General features: G+C 60.8%; 2 protein-coding genes across 4 annotated transcripts; one reads left to right on the forward strand and one right to left on the reverse strand.

The window, feature by feature from the left end:
* The first annotated feature begins 8,085 nt into the window (after positions 1 to 8,085).
* On the forward strand, positions 8,086 to 15,508 carry CIAO3 (cytosolic iron-sulfur assembly component 3). Its single transcript, XM_060120572.1, has 11 exons — positions 8,086 to 8,191; positions 9,191 to 9,286; positions 10,766 to 10,909; positions 11,196 to 11,328; positions 11,886 to 12,020; positions 12,294 to 12,412; positions 12,566 to 12,695; positions 13,134 to 13,206; positions 13,685 to 13,822; positions 14,251 to 14,408; positions 14,497 to 15,508. Exons 1-11 carry the CDS (start codon positions 8,126 to 8,128, stop codon positions 14,733 to 14,735), a joined length of 1,431 nt encoding a protein of 476 aa, XP_059976555.1. The 5' UTR covers positions 8,086 to 8,125; the 3' UTR covers positions 14,736 to 15,508.
* Positions 15,509 to 15,582: 74 nt separating this feature from the next.
* Positions 15,583 to 18,696, reverse strand: HAGHL (hydroxyacylglutathione hydrolase like). Of its 3 annotated transcripts, XM_060120574.1 has the most exons (9): positions 18,614 to 18,696; positions 17,998 to 18,181; positions 17,547 to 17,710; positions 17,341 to 17,458; positions 17,153 to 17,261; positions 16,973 to 17,076; positions 16,655 to 16,756; positions 16,279 to 16,358; positions 15,583 to 15,959 (listed from the first exon to the last, which is right to left on the reverse strand). In XM_060120574.1, the coding sequence occupies exons 2-9, from the start codon at positions 18,100 to 18,102 to the stop codon at positions 15,791 to 15,793; spliced, it is 951 nt and encodes a 316-aa protein (XP_059976557.1). In that variant the 5' UTR covers positions 18,103 to 18,181; positions 18,614 to 18,696; the 3' UTR covers positions 15,583 to 15,790. The 3 variants fall into 3 exon arrangements, with proteins under 3 accessions (XP_059976557.1, XP_059976558.1, XP_059976556.1); XM_060120575.1 differs by lacking the exon at positions 18,614 to 18,696 and having other exon boundaries at positions 17,547 to 17,611; positions 17,998 to 18,248; XM_060120573.1 differs by lacking the exon at positions 18,614 to 18,696 and having other exon boundaries at positions 17,998 to 18,248.
* Between the last annotated feature and the right edge of the window lie 35 nt (positions 18,697 to 18,731).

Here is an 18,731-nt window from a genome sequence, read left to right on the forward strand (position 1 = left end):
CACCTTCATTCCCAACCCTCCCGCAGCCATACCTCCTGCTCTGCCTTGGAGACTTGCCCTGTGGAGCTGTCCCCGTCCTGGGCCCCAGGGTGCTGGGCACCAGGGCCACATGTGTGGCAGGCACAGCTCTCCCACTGAGGCTGCCTGCACACCCTCCCCGCCCCACAGTGCACACACGTGTGGACACGCATGGCCGGCTCTGCTCCAGTATCCACAGTACAGAAACACGCCACACGTCACGCAACCCAGGCCCCACAGTGGGGCCACGTGTGCCTAAGATCCCCGCAGGGGACACATGAACCACATGCACCACGTGTGCACACAGATGTGTGTGCTCCTGGGTGCACACGGATGTGCATGTGTGCTCACACACGGATGCCAGCACGCATGTCAAGTGCAGGTGTGCACGTGTACAAACGCAGGTGCGACCCTCAGGGCAAGGTCACGGCTGAGCCAGGCCCCTCAGGGGAGGGGTGTGTGCTCGGCAGCCGCCAACTGTGAGCTAAGCCTCCCGCTCCTGTGAGGCTGGGGAGCAGGTGCCCGCTGCTCTTGGGGCCCCCAGGGGCTGACAAGGCTGCGTCACCTGGTATAGCCCCAGCCCCTCCCCTACACATCTGCCTAGCAGGCGTCACTGCAGGAGTGGGTGGCTGGCAGGGCAGGGTGCTGAGCGAGCCATGGAGGTGAGCGGAGACCGTGGTGCTCCAACCCTGCACAACCCCTGCACCCCGAAGCTCAGTTGCAGGGGCTGACACAGAGCAGGGTGGGACCACTGGTGTCTGGAGCTCCTGGCGCCACGTCTACAATATCCCCGCTTCCGATATCTGCCGCCTGGACCTGGAACAGCCTCCTTCTAGGACAGACAGAGTTCTTGGTGCTCAGGTGAGGGGCGGGGGTGGGACAGGAGCCACGACCAACTGGACGCACAGGGCCCCAGCTGTGAGTCTGGCCTCTGTGCGGCCCTGGGCAGGTAGCTGAGCCCCTCTGAGCCTCCGTCTTGGCCCCCACTTGGGGCGGTTACCTCCCCATCTTCCTCGTGGGCCATGAAGAGTCCGGAGGCCCACAGGTGCCCCAAGCCAGCAGCCCGTGCAAGGCCGTGGTCCAGGAGCCAGCAGTGTGGACCAGGCTCCCTGGCGCAACCCCCTCCCCAGGCCTCAGTTTCGGTCTCCACCATGGCCAGGGCTGCCGGCAGGCTGCAGCATGGGTTGTGCCCGGGGCCAGGTCTGGGCATCCAAGGCCCTGAGAAGGGAAGGGGGCTGCCTGGGCCGCCTGGTGTGGGGGTGAAGCTGGGGCTGCACCAGAGGTTGGGGGCCAGCAGGCCTCTCACCCCAGCTGCTGCAGGGACTCACTGGGACTGCCGCCCACCCCCACCCTCGAGCTGTTGAGAGAGCTGTCCACTGGAGACACAGCAGCCCAGCTGCAGATCCCCTGAGCCCTGACCTGCGATAAGAAAGCCTGGATTTGGCCTGGCACCCCCTCTGCTGCTCCCTTTTGTTCCAGAGACACATTGCTTGTGGGTTGTGCCCTCCTGAAAGACGAAGAGACACAGCTACAGCCCAAGGTTCGGGGTCACCTGCCCTGCATGGCACCTGTCCTGTGTGACCCTGGGTGGTGACCTCCCCTCTGTACCCTGCCCCGGCCTCACCACCTCCTGTCTCCTCTCCAGTTTGACCCGGACCCTCTGCCTGTGACCCCCGGTGCCTTTCTGCCAGGATGACCAGTGGGCACCACACAGCCATGGGCCCCAGAGCAGGTGAGATGACTCTCCCTCCCCCTCTTGGGGGACAGCTCCCATGGCCGGCTCCTCGGGGTGGCAGGATCACTCTCTTTCCTCCTGAGCCTCTACTGGGAGTCCGGGAAGGGAAGGGGGCGGCACAGATGGGGCACTGGGGGTGGGGGTCCTGTTGGGTACAAGGCAGGGACAAGGGGGGCCGTGGCTAGAAGGGACTGAGCAACCGAGGAGCAGGAGAAGGTGGTAGCTGACCCCTGTCCCTCTGCTCAGGGGTTTCAGGGCTCAGACTGTGAAGACAGAGCCACAGGGGGTGGAGGGAGAAGGTGCATACATGTGGACACTGGTAGGCATGCATACAGGCCATCACATAGGTGTGCACATGCTTCCAGACACACAGTCACATGCCACCAGCTACACATCATCACATGAGTGTATACACTGCCACACCAGCAGGCACACAGGTCTACTGCATAGTCATGCATGCCATCCCACACATGTACACCCCACCACACTTGTGTATACACCACCACCACTGTACATACCATTAGGGGCACAGGCACACAGCATCAGACAGTTGTGTATACAGGTAGACACACTGCCACACATGTTCACCTGGTCACACAGCATGCTCAGACCCAGGCTGGCACACAGGTGACCAGCACCGTGGAGCGCCCAAGGACTCCATATTGGGGCTGTCACAGGCCCACCCAGGACACAGGGAGCCCTGGGGAGACCCACACTGGACGCTCCCACACAGATGCTTATGGCCTGTTCTGTTCCAGGTGCCCTGGTGAGCCCGGGCCTCGCCTTCCTGGTGTCACTCACTGCCCACTGCTCTCATCCCCAGGCTGAGGGCGCCACCCAGGGAGGGCTGGATGTCAGCAGGGCCAACCTGTGGGCCAGGTGAGTGCAGGTTTTGAGCCACAATCAAGTTTCCCCAGCAGATTCCTTGGTAGGCCTGGGTGGGGGTAAGAAGGAGGGACCATCTCCAGGGTCTGCATTTGACGGCCCAGGCATGGCTGGGGCAGGACTGACTCCCGGCTCCTATATGGGGGGCCTGGCCCTGCCTGCCCAGGTCACTCGCTGGAGATGGCTCAGGGCAGCTGGTGTCCTTCATCAGAGTCAAACCCACATGACTGGGACAGGACCCCAGGCCATCGCGGCTGGCCATCGTGGGGCCCGGGTCCCCCACCTCGGCCCGGCAGACAACCACTTTTTTTGTTTCTGGGGGGGCCGTGTCATGCGGCATGTGGGATCTTAGTTCCCCCACCAGGGATCAAACCCACACCCCTTGCATTGGAAGCATGGAGTCTTAACCACTGGACTGCCAGGGAACTCCCGACAATCACTTCTTGTCCTGAGGCCTCTCAGCTTTCTTCTTTCCGCCCCAAGCTTTGCTGCCCTCTTGGGTCCCAAACTGAGACTCTGTCCTGGTGGGGGTTGGAGGCCACTGATCTGCCATCAATCACTTGATCAGTCAGTTGACTGATCAGGCAGGGCTGGAGGCCAAACTGGACCAGCTGGGCCCAGGCTAAGGTCTAATGAGACCTGACCTTCTCCTGTGCACGGATCTTACTAGATTCACATCACGAGGAAAGCCTGGCTGCAGTCACCCAACAGGTGCCCTTCAGAACCTCAGCCATCGCTGGGACCTCAGAGCCCCAAGCTCTGGAACTGGGCCTCAACCAGACCCTGAGTCTGGACAGGGGCCACTTTTAAGCCCTGCTCATAGCTCAGAGCCCAGCACCAACAGGGCGCCCTCGGGGGAAATGTGTGGTATGCATATGCTGGCAGCCAGAGCCTTGCTGTCCACACGTCCTGTGTCTCTCACCCCCACCCTGTGTTGAGGAGTCTGACCTCCACCCCAAATGCTGCAGTCTGGGGCCCCTACTCCCTCTGCCCCTCACTGTCTGTCTCCTTTCTTCCCAGTGCCAACACCTCCCTCCTGCAAGGCTTCTGGTGCCAGCCGGCCAGTCAGCTGGCCCGGGACCAGCTTGCCGCTCTGATCAGGAGGATGGAGACGCAGCATGTCCTCCTCGGAGCCTGGCAGGTCAGCGGCGGCCCCTGCCGAGACTGCCTGGGTGTCGAGGGCAAGGGCAGACTCCCTGGAGAAGGGCCCCGGGGACGGGCAGGAAGGGAGGCATCCCCAGCAGAGGACCCAGGCAGCAAGGGCCAGGAATGTGGTGCCAGGACACGGAGTAGCTCTCCTGAGCACAGGGCCCTGTGCTGGAGAGCTGCACCGATTGTCTCTAAGCCGACACAAGATGCACCTCTCAGGTCACCCGACGGACAGGAAGTTAGCCTTTGAGGTGGGCTTCTCCCTCCCCTGGGTGATGTTCCAGTGTGGCCCACTTTGGACTGTTTCCAGGACTTCTCACCAATCACCCACAGACTCCTGCCTCTTCTTGGTTTGGTGAGGGCTTGCCTACCTGGCCTCCATCTGGCACCTGTGGCAGGTCCTCCAGGCTCCCCGAGGGCGAGGGGTCTTCCAGCCTGCTGGCCTCTCCTCCACCTGGGCTGTAAGAGGGGCCAGCTGAGCCAACCTGGACCCACAGCTGACCCAAGCGTCACCAGTCCCTGAGTTTAATAAAAGGAAGGAAGGAAGGAAAGCTATTATTTTGTCTTATTATAAAATTAATATAAAATTAGTAATAAATCTGAAACAACCCCAAAGTAGGCCAAGTAAGTGGGACAAGACATCCAGGCAGGGGTGCATTGGATAAGCAGACCCTCAGTGAGCCAGTGTGGTGCAGTGGGGGCTGGGGTGGGCAAGGGCCTGATGCCAGAGGGGAGGGGGCTCTCAGGCTGGGTTTGACCCGTTCTGAGGCCGGTTCTCGTGTGAAGGTTGAGGCAGGAAGAGGAAAACATGAAGTCCAGGGACAGAGAGCCAGCAGGCAGAAGGAGGGGACGGGTGGACGTGGGGACGGGGGCTGAGAGGTAGGTGGGGGACCCTAAGGTGGGCAGAGGGAGAGGGGCTGGGCAAGCCCCCGGCCGGGCAAGGAAGTGACATGCTGCCTGCCCTGCCCAGCTCAGCTGTCTGGCCAACCTGGCCACCCGGCAAGGCTTCCAGGGCGACTTCGAGCTCCACCCCACCAACCTGCTGCTCTTCTACGAGTGCCCCTCCCCGCCCAATGCCCAGCAGCGCGGGCTGAGCATGCTCCCCAGGGGCACCTCAGTCACTCGGAGGCCCCCCAGTTGGCCTCCCTCCTGACAGCCCCCCAACCTTCCCACAGCCTGACACAGGTGAGGGAAGCTGACTGCCAGGCCTTCGTCCACCACGCCACCCAGGGCAACACAGGGCTGCTGGCCAACCTGCCTGACCAGAGGGCCACCCTGCGGCACAGAGCCCTGGCCTGCCTGGTAGGCACCGTGGGCCGGCCGGGTCAGGACAGGACAGGTGACAAGCAGTGGGACCAGGCTCATGCTGACCTGCTGTCCTGCAGGGAGGGCCCCACCCCACCCGAGCCTCAGCACCTCCGACCTGCTGCTCCTCAGGGTCCTGGTGTGTGACATGGATGCATCCAGCATCATGGCTGCAGACCCCCATGTGCTGCAGAACCTGCAGCGCTGTCCCCAGCCGATGGCTGCCCAGCAGGCCGCCCTCAACAGGCTGCTGGCCAGCAGCAGGGCCAGGCTCGGGTGAGTGGGGGCCCATGCCTTCTACCCAGGCTTCCCCTCCTCCACCTGATAGAGGAGGCAGCCTGGGGATCAATGTCCACAGCCCCACTGACCTCTAACCTCTGACCCAGCTCCCACCCCACTCTGACCCTGCAGCCTATGGGGTATGGGTTTGGGGTGCCCAGAGGCCTGGGGTGGGAGAGTCTCTGCTGAGCAGGCCCTGGGAATGGCACTCAGGGAGGGTAGGTGGTCTGAGGGGTCTGGATGCTGCTCAGGGCCCGACACAGAGCCCCCTTCGCACACCAGGCCCCCGGCTCCTGGAACCTGGAGGGGCTGCAGGCTCTGGCACCCCTAGCCACGTACATCAGCCCCAGCCTGTGGATGCAGGTGCAGGAGGTAGGGCAGCGCCCCAGGGCAGGTGGGGATCCAGCCAACCTTCCACCAGCCTGCCCAGGCCTGATGGTCGGCCGGCAGCCACTCTGATGCCCAAGCGCTGTCCCCAGTCGCTCCCCGCCACAGAGTTTCTGTCTGTGGGGAGGAAGGAGGGAACAGGTAGCCCTGGTGGCCCTCCCCAGGGTGTGGACTCTCCAGGCCTGCCCGCCAGGCCGTGGGCCTGGACTTCTTTGGCAGCATAGTGGCCATAGTGGCAGCATAGTGGCCACGGGCAGGGCAGCTCAGCCAGCGTAAGACAACAAGAGAAGCCACCGCAATGAGAAGCCCGCACACCGCAATGAGGAGTAGCCCCCGCTCGCCACAACTAGAGAAAGCCCGCAGGCAGCAATGAAAACCCAATGCAGCCATAAATAAATAAAATTATTAAATAAATAAATAAAGTGTGCGATTCAATGGTTTTTAACATATTACATTATTAACTTTAAAACTGTGTTAAAATATGCATAACAAAATTGGGCAGGGCTTCCCCAGTGGCGCAGTGGTTGAGGGTCCGCCTGCCGATGCAGGGGACACGGGTTCGTGCCCCGGTCCGGGAAGATCCCACATTCCACGGAGCGGCTGGGCCCGTGGGCCATGGACGCTGAGCTTGCATGTCCCGAGCCTGTTGCTCCGCAACGGGAGAGGCCACAGCAGTGAGAGGCCCGTGTACCGCAAAAAAAAAAAAAAAAAAAAAAAAAAATATTGGGCATTGTAATCATTTTTAAGTTTACAATTCTGTGGCAAGAGTTACATTCACAGTGTTGTTCAATCATCGCCACTATCTATTTCCAAAACTTTTCCATCATCCCAAACTGAAACCCCTTCCCAAGGCCTTGGTAACTCTAATCTACTTCCTGTCTCTATGGACCTGCCTGTTCTGCACATTTCACATAAGTGGAGTCACACAGTAGTGGCGTCTGTGTCTGGCTCTCTCACTAGACACAGTGTTTTCAGGGTTCATCTACATTACAGTGTGTCAGCGCTTCATCCTTCTATAGCTGAATGATAGTCCATGGTGTGGATGGACCACATTCCTTTATCCGCATCTGCCGACGGTCATTTGGGCTGTTTCCATCTTTTGACTAGCCCCCACCTTTGCTCCACTGGTTCTGGGGGAAAGAGAGATGGAAACCGCCCTGCATATCTACACGCAAACTGTCCCCCTCCAGCATTAGAAGAGCCCTCCTTTGTCCCCCAGCCTCAGCCAGAGCCCTCTATGCTATAAACCCTCTCCATCACCCCAGCCTAACTGACCCTCATCCTGGCCCGATCCCAACAGCACTTATTATCCACATGCATTTTTTGTAAACGTTCTCTGGGGCACTGCAGTGAAACTAAGTTTATTTTGTATTTGTCTGGTTCTAATAATGAGTGAGAATGTTGAGATTTCAGGCACTGTAACCCAGACTTTAGTCAGGTATTGCCAGGACGGCGGGTGCTGGGGCCTGGAAGCCCACCAGGTACATCCTCTGGTGAAAGCCCCTCTCGCTAACACCTGGGCCTCAGGCACCTGGACATCACAGTTAACCCGCAGGTAGGTGAGGAATCATCAGGTAGAGCCCACATCAGAACAAGAATCCCAAGAAGAGCACAGGCTGGGATGGGTCCCCAGCATGTGAGATCATGCCCTGCCTGCGGGGTATTCTGGGGCTGATCCTGCCAAGGCACCTTCAGGGCTGGGCCCACGTGGGTCCTGGGGATGTGCCAGATTCCATCACTGGCGTTTTCTGGAAAGCCCCATAAAAAAGTGGTCATTACCTGTACATGACGACTCAAGAACTGAGTCCAGCCAGCTGCGGTTCTGTCTCAGGTAATAAAATCTCACAGGGAAATGGAGTTTTCTCAGGCTGGTCTTTGAAATAACCGCGGACTCTCTCCGAGAACCCCAGGGCTCTGCACTGAGCCGCAGCCTCGGGAGGAACGGCTCCTCATCCCCGTCACTCTCATTTTCTTCTCTTTTCAACAGACACTGGGCGTCTCTGCGTACCCGGCGCCCTTCTGGGTTCTTGGGCTGCGTCCGGAACCAAGTAAAGCAAGTCGGCTGCACCTCTCCCGGGGCGGAGACGGCGGGGCCCGCACACCTGGCTGGCAGGTGAGCCCGGGACCGCGAGTGAGGCGCCCTCGCCTCCCCGCCGCCCCTCTGCCTCCCGGCCCGCGCCCAGGCAGGGAGGAGAGTGAGAGGTGCCCGGCGTCGCCAGCAGGGGGCGCGCGCCTTCCAGACGCCCGGCCCCTTAGCCAGTCGCGCATGAGCCATGCGGACGCTTTCCGGCAGCGTGGCGGAACCGCTTCCCCGTTTCGCGGCATTTGGCGACACCTGCGCGCGGCGGCGGGCGGCAGTGTGGCACCATGGCGTCGCTCTTCAGCGGGGCCCTGCAGCTGACGGACCTGGACGACTTCATCGCGCCGTCTCAGGTGGGCGGCCCGGGCGGCGGCCGTGCGCGGGGAGCCCCCCCCCGCCGCAGTCTCTCCCCTGAGGGACTTAGAAGCGGGGGCTGCTGGGTCTCACAGCCCCGTAGCTTCCGCGTCCCCTTCCCGGGCGGCCACTGCAGCCGGACTCACCTAGCTTGGGGCCCGGGAGACCCTGCCGAGCTTCCTGGCCAGTTCCTTGAGTGTGAACAGAGTGGGACGGCCCCACCCCACTGCGAGGGCTTGGGAGGTGCTCCGCTGGAGTCACCGCGGTGGTCGTCGTAGGTGTCGCCCCCGGGGGGGGGGAGACAGAGCTCGCCCCCAAAGGGGACAGGACAGCTGCACTTGAGAGCCGGCCGCCCTTATCTGGTGTCCCCGCTTATCGGTTGCCACCAGCCAGGCAGGACCAGGGCTCGGAGGGCCATAGCTAAGCCGTCCCAGGAGGAGGAACGGGTGGGGCTGGTCCCGGCACAGCGGCAGGAGGAGCTGGGACAGGCCTCCCACCAAGGCTTTCTGGGGCTAGTTCCCTTTGGGAATGCGATGGCCAGTGAGGTGCTCTTGTTGAGAGAGACCGCGAGAACTCGAGTTGGGCAGAGAAAGGAACTTTCTTCCAGGAACTGGGCGGGGCCAAGCGTTCCTAGCGACCCCTTGGCTTCCTCCCAGCAGTCAATGAAAAACTGGCCAAGGTGCCCCGCCAGACGTTTACGCTGAGGAAGGTGAGGGTGGGGGTTGGTGCTGTCTGCAGACAGGTTAGCGTGCAGGCCCAGTCAGCACCGCCTCCATCTGACTGTGACCTGCAGAGCGACTCTTGGTCGGACAGAGTGTCTGACCAGGCGTAAGTAGGGTAAGTAGTGACAAGATCCATAGCACTAAGAGTGCTTCTGCTGCAGGAAGACCGGAATCAGGGCACAGTTTTCGTCCCAGGTGGTGGTGTGGCCATCAGGCTGCCCCTCTTCTTCCACCTCTGTGCACTCAGGTGCCCGCTGGGGTTTCTCACTGGTATAGGATTGCATCAAGCCCATGAGGGTGGATAAGAGGCCGGGAAGCGGCGTGGCCAAGATCCACATCGAAGATGACGGGAGTTACTTCCAAGTCAGTCAGGTAAGTGCCAGCTCGGTTGGCCTGAACCACGTTTCACTGCTCCGTCGAGTGACAAATGCAGGGGCCACAGGACCTTGCACGTTTCACCAGTCCTTTCTCAGATATGTTCTGCAGAGAGCTCTTTGCAGAGATGGCAGTTCCCGCATCCCCTCCCTCTTTCCTTCTCTCTCTGAGTTGTAATTGTGTAAGATTTTCTAGTCCAGACCACTTGTTCTTAGGGTACACCTGCTTCCTGTGTAATTTAGCAATGACAAGATCCTAATCCAATGGCGTTAAAATTTACCCCGACTGTTTGCCATTTGGACTCTCAAGAACATCAGTGCTGTCCCAGGGACCGCAGGCACCACCAGGCACGCTGGCCCGGGGATCCTGCCCAAGCAGGGGAGGAGCCACAGGATGGTTCACAGTAGGGCCAGACAGCAGGATCCATAGTTCACAGGGAGAGAGCCACTGTTCACTCAGCCCAGGGGGGTGACGCAGCAGCACACCACGGGTCCCACCCAAGCCCAGCACAGCACGGAAGACGGGGTCCTTTTTAGGTACCAAGTGGGCGCTGCTCCAGAGCAGCAGTGGTTGATCTGGAGGGAAGTCAGAAGCACATCAGCCCCCTGCTCAGCACAGCATCACAGCCTGGCCTTGAGGCCAGTCCAACCTGGGAAAATGCACTGAGCTCAAATTGTGGCTTTGGTGCTAAGTAAGGCCTAGTGATCTGGGCTGGAAGGGAGTTCCAGTCTTGTCAGCCCCCTGGTCACACTCTGGGCCCCTGAAGCTCGCCTGACCCTGGCTCAGACCACTCCTGTGTGTGCAGAGGGAGTGAAGGGGCTCTACTGGGATCATTTGCAGCTAAGAAGAGTTGCCCAGCCTGGAGGCTGGCTTGAACACCAAGTTCTGCAAATGTCTGGCCGAGTCTGACACTGTGACTGCCCCTTGTGTCCCTCACCCACTCTTCCGTGTGTTGGCACTGGGCAGGCACAGCCCAGGTGGGCACAGCCTCCCGCCATCTCCTCCCTCTGCCCGTCTCCTTGTTCCTCTGTCCTTTCTTCCTTAATCTTTGCCCTTGCCTTTCTTTTCCTGCTCCATTTAGAGCCTGGCCTTGGGCATTTTCCTGTCCCCACAGCCCCGTGAGGGCAGCCTGGGGACCAACGACTGTCCAGGGCCTCTGTGATGAGTCAGCTGCTTCTTTGCAGATTTAATGCCCGTCTCCCACCCCTGGCGGGCAGCAAGCCTCTTCAATATGATCTGACATGCCAGCCAAGTTTGTACCAAAGTTAGAATTTGGTGCCACTATGAAAATATAGAACGTGTGTATGTGTTTCTGCAATAAATATTTAATTTCTAAAAACTTAGAGCACATAAAGCCAGTAGTTGGTTGTCAGTGTTGTGAGACGGAGAATGAAGGTTCCCTGTGGGTCTCATCATCTGAGAGCTCCATGTCCTCACGCGGAGGGCCCTTGGGGTACCAGGTTCTTGTGCTTCCAGGATGGAGGGACGAAGAAGCTGGAGAAGGCCAAGATCTCGCTGGACGACTGCCTGGCGTGCAGTGGCTGCGTCACTTCGGCAGAGACCGTGCTCATCACTCAGCAGAGCCACGAGGAGCTGCGGAAGGTTCTAGGTGCTAATAAGGTGAGCGGTGGGGCAGTCTTTGGGATGCCACTCTAACCCGACATCAACCCCAGCATCCCTCACTCGTGTTGTCAGGGCAGCTCATCTTCTGGTGCCCTTTGTCCTATGTGACTCCTGACATTTTTAGGTCTCATCGGTGGGATCTCAGTCAATTACTTGTATTCTGACATTAGTGTTAACCCTAAACTTTAGGTTCTGCATGTTTGCAAAAATGACACGCCCTGATGGAGTTAGGCTTGGAATCTGTTAAACACACAGAGCGAGCGGCAGGTCCCTTGCTTTGCAGGTGGCGGCGCCTGATCAGCAGAGGCTGGTTGTCATCTCGGTCTCTCCCCAGTCCAGAGCGTCGCTGGCTGTGAGATTTCAGCTGAATCCTACAGACACCGCCAGGAAATTAACTGCATTCTTTAAAAAAATAGGTAGATGCTGAACCTTGGGTGAGCTCCAGCTTGGACACAAGGGCTGGTGGGGGGCTCATCATGCCCCGCTGTCACTGGGCTTAAACACATCAGAAACTCTATCTGAGGTTGACTTCAACTTGAAGTTTTGTTTTGATACGGAGAGCAGTGCCTTTTAATAGAAAACTGTCTGAATTCTGATGTTGCACTTCCCGAGTCTGGAATTTACTCACTCCTAATATTGTTTTTAAACTGTCACCATCAAGGCACATCTCCCAGGTCTGAGTTGTGTTCTGGCTCAGATCAGCTGGTCAACCTCTGCGTGCTGGGAACAGGGCTGGGAGGACGTGAGGTGAGCCCCGGTGCTGGCGGCTGCCCTAGGCAGCATGCAGGGTTTGGCCTGGTCCCTGGCAGCCACTGAGCTCAAAGGAAGGAAGGCCCAAGGACGCTGGGCTGTCTGCACACCAGCGTGTCACATGACGCCCCACGGGAAGGCAGAGCCCTGCTCCCGGGGCGAGGTGGGCAGCACCTGGGGCTGTGGCCATCCTTCTTGGGGTGAGGTGGGTGCTCCCTTGCAGGGGCACACTACGTGTTTGATACCACCTTCTCGAGGAACTTCAGCCTCCTCGAGAGCCAGCGGGAGTTCGTGCGGCGATTCCGAGCACAAGCCGATTCCAAGCAGGCCTTGCCCCTGCTGACTTCCGCCTGCCCAGGTATGCTGATGCTGCGGACCGATGTCAACAGCTGGACATGGGTGACGGGAGTGCTGGGGGAGGGGCTCGTCAGCAGGCACTGCCTGAGGGTCACCTGTAGTTGCTTCAGTTCCCGGAGGGGTGATCATAGGGACACCCGAGACATGTGTTGGCGACAGCAGAGTGGGGGCTCCTTAGTGGGCTCCTAACTCCTGTACAAGTCAGTCCACCCCAGAAAGTCACACCCCTGCCCTGCTCGCTTCCCCCACCACCCCCACCCTGTGTTGGCCTCAGGCTGGATCTGCTACGCCGAGAAGACCCACGGGAACTTCCTCCTCCCCTACATCAGCACCGCCCGGTCCCCGCAGCAGGTCATGGGCTCCCTGGTCAAGGACTTCTTCTCCCAGCAGCAGGTAACAGGGACGTCTTACAAAATGAGCCAAGACTGCAGTGGTCACGGACCCACACGCAGAGCTGTGCTCCCAGCCATGCCTGTGCTGTCAGCCCCGCCTCAGCCTTTGCTGCTGGGGCCAGGCAGCTGCACCACTGCCGTGTTCTCCACACAGCATTTGACCCCTGACAAGATCTACCACGTCACGGTGATGCCCTGCTATGACAAAAAGCTGGAAGCCTCCAGACCCGACTTCTTCAGCCAAGAGCACCAGACACGCGATGTGGATTGTGTCATCACAACAGGTGGGGGCCCCGAGCCTGCTGGCGCTGTGTCCCCAGTGTTAAGGCCCAGCACAACCCCCCTGGCTCGTGTCGGTCACCCCGTCTGTGAGTTGAGCAGCCTTGCAGAGGCTCCCAAATGCTTAAAAGAGAAATGAATGCCCACCCGGGAGGCAGACGATCCGGGGAGGGTCGCTGTCCAGGGACGCGGTGCCCTGCCCACTCCAGGCGCATTGTGAGGCACCCCAAGGTCAGGCGCGTCTGCCCCACCGCAGCACCGGGAGGCCCTTCAGAAGTGGAGTTGCCTCTAGCTGGGTTCATCCTCCTCCACTCACGAGCAGGGGCTGGACGTCTGGCCACTCACAGGTTGCTAGGGATGCAGGTGGTGGGGATCTTTCATGGTCTCTGTTTTTGTTGAGATTCAGCTGAAGAGCATCTGTCTGTGCTGTGGTCTCATCGTAGGAGAAGTCTTCAAGTTGCTGGAAGAAGAAGGGGTCTCACTGTCAGAGCTGGAGCCGGCTCCCCTGGACAGTCTGTATGTTGCGCCTGCCATGTTAGGGGCAGTAAGCTCGTCCAGCATTGGGGTGCTCTTGACCTTGGGGTCACAGGTGTCCTGGTGGGCAGCAGAAGGGACGAGGCAGGGGGCAGGCACTGTCCTCCCCCCTCTTCTCTGCCTCAGCTTCCTTCTGGTTGGTTTTGCATCTGCCCCATGGTATGTGTTGGTGTCCAGAGGTGGTTGAGTTCACGAGACGGCCTGTGGACAATTGGCTGATGGTTATCAGAGCTGACCCCAACTTCATACAGGTCTGAGCTCCCCAGAACAGGTGACATGACGGAGGGGACGGTCCTTGTCCCCCAGAGCCTCCTCCTGACACACCCACAAAGCCTTGGGAGTCTGTGACTCATCTTCCACTTAGAAAGCAAGTGTTCTCAAACATGACAGGCAGAGGTTACCCAGAAGCCTTGGTGGACAGCAGCCCCACTACCACCTGAGGCCATGCCCTCCTCCCCAGGTGCAGCAGTGTATCTGCCCAGGAGCCTACCAGCCATCAGGGTGGGGGCTCAGGGGGCTACCTGGAGCACGTGTTCCGGCATGCAGCCCAGGAGCTCTTTGGAATCCACGTCACCGAAGTCACCTACAGACCCCTGAGGTCAGTGGGAAGGGCTGGAGCTTGGGGCAGGGCAGCCTCTCGGGGCACCAGGCAGGAGTTGGGCCCTCCCCTCTGGCTCATGTGAAGGGGCCAGAGCTCTCCAGCCCTTGGTCTCCTCATCACAGGGCTCAGTGTCCCCTACCCACAGCACGGTGACCCAGGGCCCCAGAGGCCCATGGTGGCAGGACGGTTTTCCTGGAACAGGGTGTGTCCCAACATGAGTCCCCATTCCAGGGAGGGCGGGCTGGGGCCTTTGTCAGACCTTGGGAAGGTGGGGTTCCCATTCTACAGACCAGGAAACCAAGGCTGGGGCTGAGGCCACCTGCCCCACTCATTGAAGGGAGCTTCCTACCCTCCCCTATCACTGTCCCCCACCTGGGAGGAAGCCTGGGCGTGCCTTGTGGACAGCCTGGTCTGTGTCCCCTCAGGAACAAGGACCTCCAGGAGGTGACTCTGGAGAGGGACGGCCGGGTCCTGCTGCACTTCGCCGTGGCCTACGGCTTCCGCAACATCCAGAACCTGGTGCAAAAGCTCAAGCGAGGGCGCTGCCCATACCACTATGTGGAGGTCATGGCCTGTCCTGCAGGTAGCTGCAGACAGAGTGGGCCCTCTGGGACCCCATGTGCTGACACCCTCCCCTTGACCACACTTCTGCCCTTCCTTCTCTGCCACAGGCTGCTTGAATGGTGGAGGCCAGCTCAAGGCCCCCGACACGCCTGGCAAGGAGCTTCTCCAGCAGGTTGAGAGGATATACAACATGGTCAGGACTGAGGCACCAGAGGATGCGCCTGGTGTCCAGGAGCTGTATGGGCACTGGCTGCAGGGCGAGGGCTCAGAGCAGGCCAGCCGCCTACTGCACACAAGCTACCACGCGGTGGAAAAGGCTGGCTCCAGCCTCAGCATCAGGTGGTAGGAGGCCTCAAGGATCCACCCGGCCCAACACAGCCAGCACCGGGACTCCCAGGAAGGCGTGTGGCATCTCCAGCAGGGAAGTTGCCCGAGGCCCCAGGGCACACCCCCAAAATGCTGGATGAGATGTGGGGACATTGGGACCCACATAGAGATGGGACTCAGGACCCCCCAGCCAGTAAAGGTGACTTTGAGCCTGTGCCCACCCGGACTCCCTGCTGCCAGGGGCCAGAGGTTCCACCAACTGCTGGAACCTCTCCAAGGGCCCAGAGCCCTAGAGGTGCCCTGACTCCTCCTGGTTGTGGCGGCCTAAGCTGTGAGGGTTTCAGCTCGTCCTGTGGGGAGCTTAAGGGAGAGAAAAGGCGGGGGGGGGGTTCCTTATCCCCCATTTCTAGAGTCACCTGAAGCTGCGATGTGGAGGGTGGTGATAGGCTGGACCTGCCAGGCTGGTCAAGCTCACAGCAGAGCTTGGGGAACCCTGCCACACTGGGCAGCAGAGAACACTGGCAGGAGACAGGCACCTGGCCCATGACCCCAGCTGGGGATGGGTGCTCCCTCCACCTAGAACCAGGTGTTCGATGAAGCTGCAGTCTCTGGGGCTTGAGAACCTGTGTCTTGGGGGCTGAGTCCAGGCGGGAAGGACTCTTGCTATCAGGCCTTAGTGGTCTCTCTGGCTGAGTCCTGTGTCCACAGCTGGACCCCCACTTAAGGGGCAGGGGGAGGGCAGATTGCATTCAGCCCACCAGGCCTGGCCCCGAGAAGCTCACTTCTAGTAAAGGGAACTCTCTCTGAAACCGGTTTCTCTTCACGAGTGTTTACCAGCATCAAAAAAGAGGCCTCTCAAAGCTTTATTCAAAGTTCAGGAGCCCTGTGCATCCCACTAGGCTGCTTCGCAAACACCCAGGTCTCAGGGCTCACTGTGGCCCAGAGAGGGGCCCCAGGTGTCCAACACCAGGAAAGGCCAGGGCGCCCACCCTCTAAGGCTGGGCAGGGCTGAGGAAGGCTTGATCCTCCTCTGGGCCAAGGGAGGAGGGGCATGTGGCCCAGCCCACGTAGGGCTCACTTCGGCCGGGGCATGCTCAGGAGTCCCCACTGCAGCGCGAGGAGTGCCCGGGCCTGTGGCTGCAGCGGCTCGGCTGCCCGCTCAAAGCTCGCTCGCTCCCTGCAGAGCACTTCCAGGACTTCAGCTGGGGCGACCTTCCCCGTGAACTTGCGCACAGGCTCCTCTCTGCGGGGAGAGGGGCTTCGATGGGAACCATTGGGCAAGCTGGACATGGCGGTGGAAATGAAGCCACTGTCGGAGGACACTTAAAGAGCAGCCTCTCCCTGGTGCCAGACAACCCAATAACTAGTCCCCCGACACCTCCCTCAGCATCCAAATGACTGCCAGGGAGGCCCAAAGGACAACAGTCCAGCCCCGTGCCAGCCTGTTCAGCAGCGTGGCCCCTGGGGAGGACACAGGTCCTCCCGACACGCGCTGGCTCAGGCCCTGCCATGTGCTCCCCAGCCTGCCCCACAAGAGGGCCCGCACGCTGGCCAATACTCACGCCACCCTCAGGAAGGGGTTGTAAAGGAGCTCCTCGCCCAGGGTTGAGGGCACCGTGGGCACATCATCCTCATCCCTCTTCTGGAATGACCACAGGTCTTTGTCACAGCCTTGTCTGGCAGTTCCAGGCAGCTTGGCTCAGCTCACCAGTCTGGGGGCTTGAGCCTAGGCCCTGAGGGCAGGCACTCATGGGCCAGACCTGCAGGCTGCCCAGCTCCCCTCCCTCACCAGTGGGAGCCTTGGCTGGCAGAATGCCCTGGGCCAAGCCACGTCTGGTCACCTGGGTCGGTCATGGTGGACTCCCCTGCAGTGCCTCCCTGGTTCCAGTCCTACCCCACCCTCCAAACTTGCCACTGAGAGGGGAGGAGTGGTCACACCTTGGCCCACGATAGCTTGGCCTTCACGTGGTTGTTGCAAGGCTCCACTTTTTGTGCAAACTCGAGGTTACCCAGTGTGTGCTCGTGACCACAGAACACCTTCTGGAGAAAGAAGGCACTTGGGGTGCACAGCACCACCATAGGCAGAGATGGGCAAAGACACTCACCCCAGTGGCCCAGCTCCTCCGCCCTTGCCTGGTCCACCTGTCCCCATGGCTGGCAAGCAGTCATCCTAAACCCTGGCATAAGGCAGGTGCAGAGCGCACCGGTTATGTAGGAGGCTGGGCCCCATGAGAGGGTAAGGGGCAGGCTGCTCACTGTCTCAGGGGGCAGGGTGCCCAGGGTCTCCACCAAGCTGTGGTACATCTGCTGAGCTGTGGTCTCCAGGCGTGAGCCGCAGCCGGCCACAGACAATGCGTCCCCTGGGGAGTTGGGTGGGTCAGAGAAGGTGGATGGGGCAGAGGGAGGTGGGGTGGGTAGGCGCAGGGCAGCCGGTACCCGAGAACACGGCAGGCGGGTCCAGACACTCATCTTCCCACAGGAAGTAGCTCATGTGGCCCGAGGTGTGGCCGGGCGTCAGGAGGCAGCGCACGTGGATGGCCCCAAACTATGGCAGAGGAGCAGGTGGGCCTGTAAGGTGGTTGGGCCCAGGGCGCTCTCCCCACCCCTCCTGAGTGCACGCTCACCCGCAGCTCCTCGCCATGTACCAGCCTGCGGGTTAGCGCACAGATGCGCTCATCTGCGCCCAGCACCACCAGGCCAGGCAGCAGCCTCGCCAGCTCCGTGTTGCCCCGGGCGTGGTCCCTGCGGGTGGGCAGAAGCAGGATCACATGGGGTAAGGGTAGGGTAGGGGTGACACCCTCCTGCCTCAGCCCGCCCTGATGGCACTCACCAGTGGTGATGGGTGGTCAGCACAGTTGTCAGTGACACCCCCTCCCGGCCCACGATCTCCAGCAGCTGAAAGGGATGGGAGTTAGGGAGATGCAGGTGGTCCAGGTGGCTGCCTGTGTTGGGGCGCCAGGCCCGGGTGCACAGTGCCCCAGGCAGGGGACGGGCCTGGGGGTAGGGGAGATCCAGCAGACAATTACTGAGTGCCCAGCGCACACAGTACAGTTAGGCACCATACACAGGGAGAAGAGAAGACCCGAGACGGCTCTAACCTCAGAGGAAACCCAAGATAATCAAGAAACCCTAAACGCCAAATAACCAGAGATGAGACAATAGGGGAAGGATCTGGCCCTGGCAGCGTAGTCTGGAGAGCCTCTCGGAATACGGACTGACGGTCTCGGCCTACGATGCCTGGGCCCACAGCTGTGCTCCTGCCGCCCGAAAGCTGCCCTCACCCTTTTGGGCACGGCCACGTCCACGGCCACAGCCTCCCGCGTGTGCTCCTCGATGACCAGGTACATGTAGTTGTCCTCAAGCACAGGGATGACTTTGACCTTCATGGTCGCAGAGCTCAGCCACCCCGCGCCTCCTGAGCCCCTTCCTCAGGGTGGGACTACCCTCTCCAGACCCTAGGCAGCGCTGTGCGTGGGAGGGGTCAGCTCCACAGACACGCTGGGGGCCAGGAAAGGAACCGCGCTCCCTGCTCCCGGACTTTCCCGAGGGCCCTTGAGGAATCCCAAGCTCCAGGCTTAAGTTGACCTGCAGCTGCGGGGACCAGTCTCTCGCAAAGACTCAGCCCGTCGCAGGCCCCGCCCCCGCGCAGCAGGCCACACCCCCCGATTAGCCCGCCCTCTTCCGGCTCCGCCCCCAGCCACGCCGCTGCCCCGGTAGGCCCCGCCTGCCTCCCAGGCTCCGCCCCCTCCCCAGGTGCCCTCCCGCCGCAGCGCGACCCTGGACCAGCCCCTCTCCAGGTCCCGCCCCTCAACGTCCTTCCGCAGGCCCCGCCCACCCCAGGCCCCCTCCCTCCGAAGTACGACCCCGGCCCACCCCCTTTTCCGGTCGTCCACTTACCCCAGCGGGCTGAGCCAGCTGGTCGCAAGCACTGTCTGAAGGACAGCCGGACAGAGGCGGGCCTCGGGCGCCTGTCACGGGGCCTGGACGGAGCGCGCCGCTCACCCGGGCCGCCGCC

The sequence above is a fragment of the Mesoplodon densirostris genome, chromosome 16, assembly GCF_025265405.1.
Source record: "Mesoplodon densirostris isolate mMesDen1 chromosome 16, mMesDen1 primary haplotype, whole genome shotgun sequence".
In the NCBI taxonomy this organism is placed as follows: domain Eukaryota; kingdom Metazoa; phylum Chordata; class Mammalia; order Artiodactyla; family Ziphiidae; genus Mesoplodon; species Mesoplodon densirostris.

Bases quoted from the DNA above. Each gene is read 5' to 3' on its own strand.
- CIAO3 (XM_060120572.1), top strand. From the start codon at position 8,126: ATGGCGTCGCTCTTCAGCGGGGCCCTGCAGCTGACGGACCTGGACGAC. The intron at 11,329-11,885 runs GTAGATGCTGAA...GCTCCCTTGCAG, and splicing joins TGCATTCTTTAAAAAAATAG to GGGCACACTACGTGTTTGAT. The intron at 12,413-12,565 runs GTAACAGGGACG...TTCTCCACACAG, and splicing joins ACTTCTTCTCCCAGCAGCAG to CATTTGACCCCTGACAAGAT.
- HAGHL (XM_060120574.1), bottom strand. From the start codon at position 18,102: ATGAAGGTCAAAGTCATCCCTGTGCTTGAGGACAACTACATGTACCTG. The intron at 16,757-16,972 runs GTGAGCAGCCTG...TTCTTTCTCCAG, and splicing joins GCACCCTGCCCCCTGAGACA to AAGGTGTTCTGTGGTCACGA. The intron at 16,359-16,654 runs GTGTGACCACTC...TGGTCATTCCAG, and splicing joins CCAAGCTATCGTGGGCCAAG to AAGAGGGATGAGGATGATGT.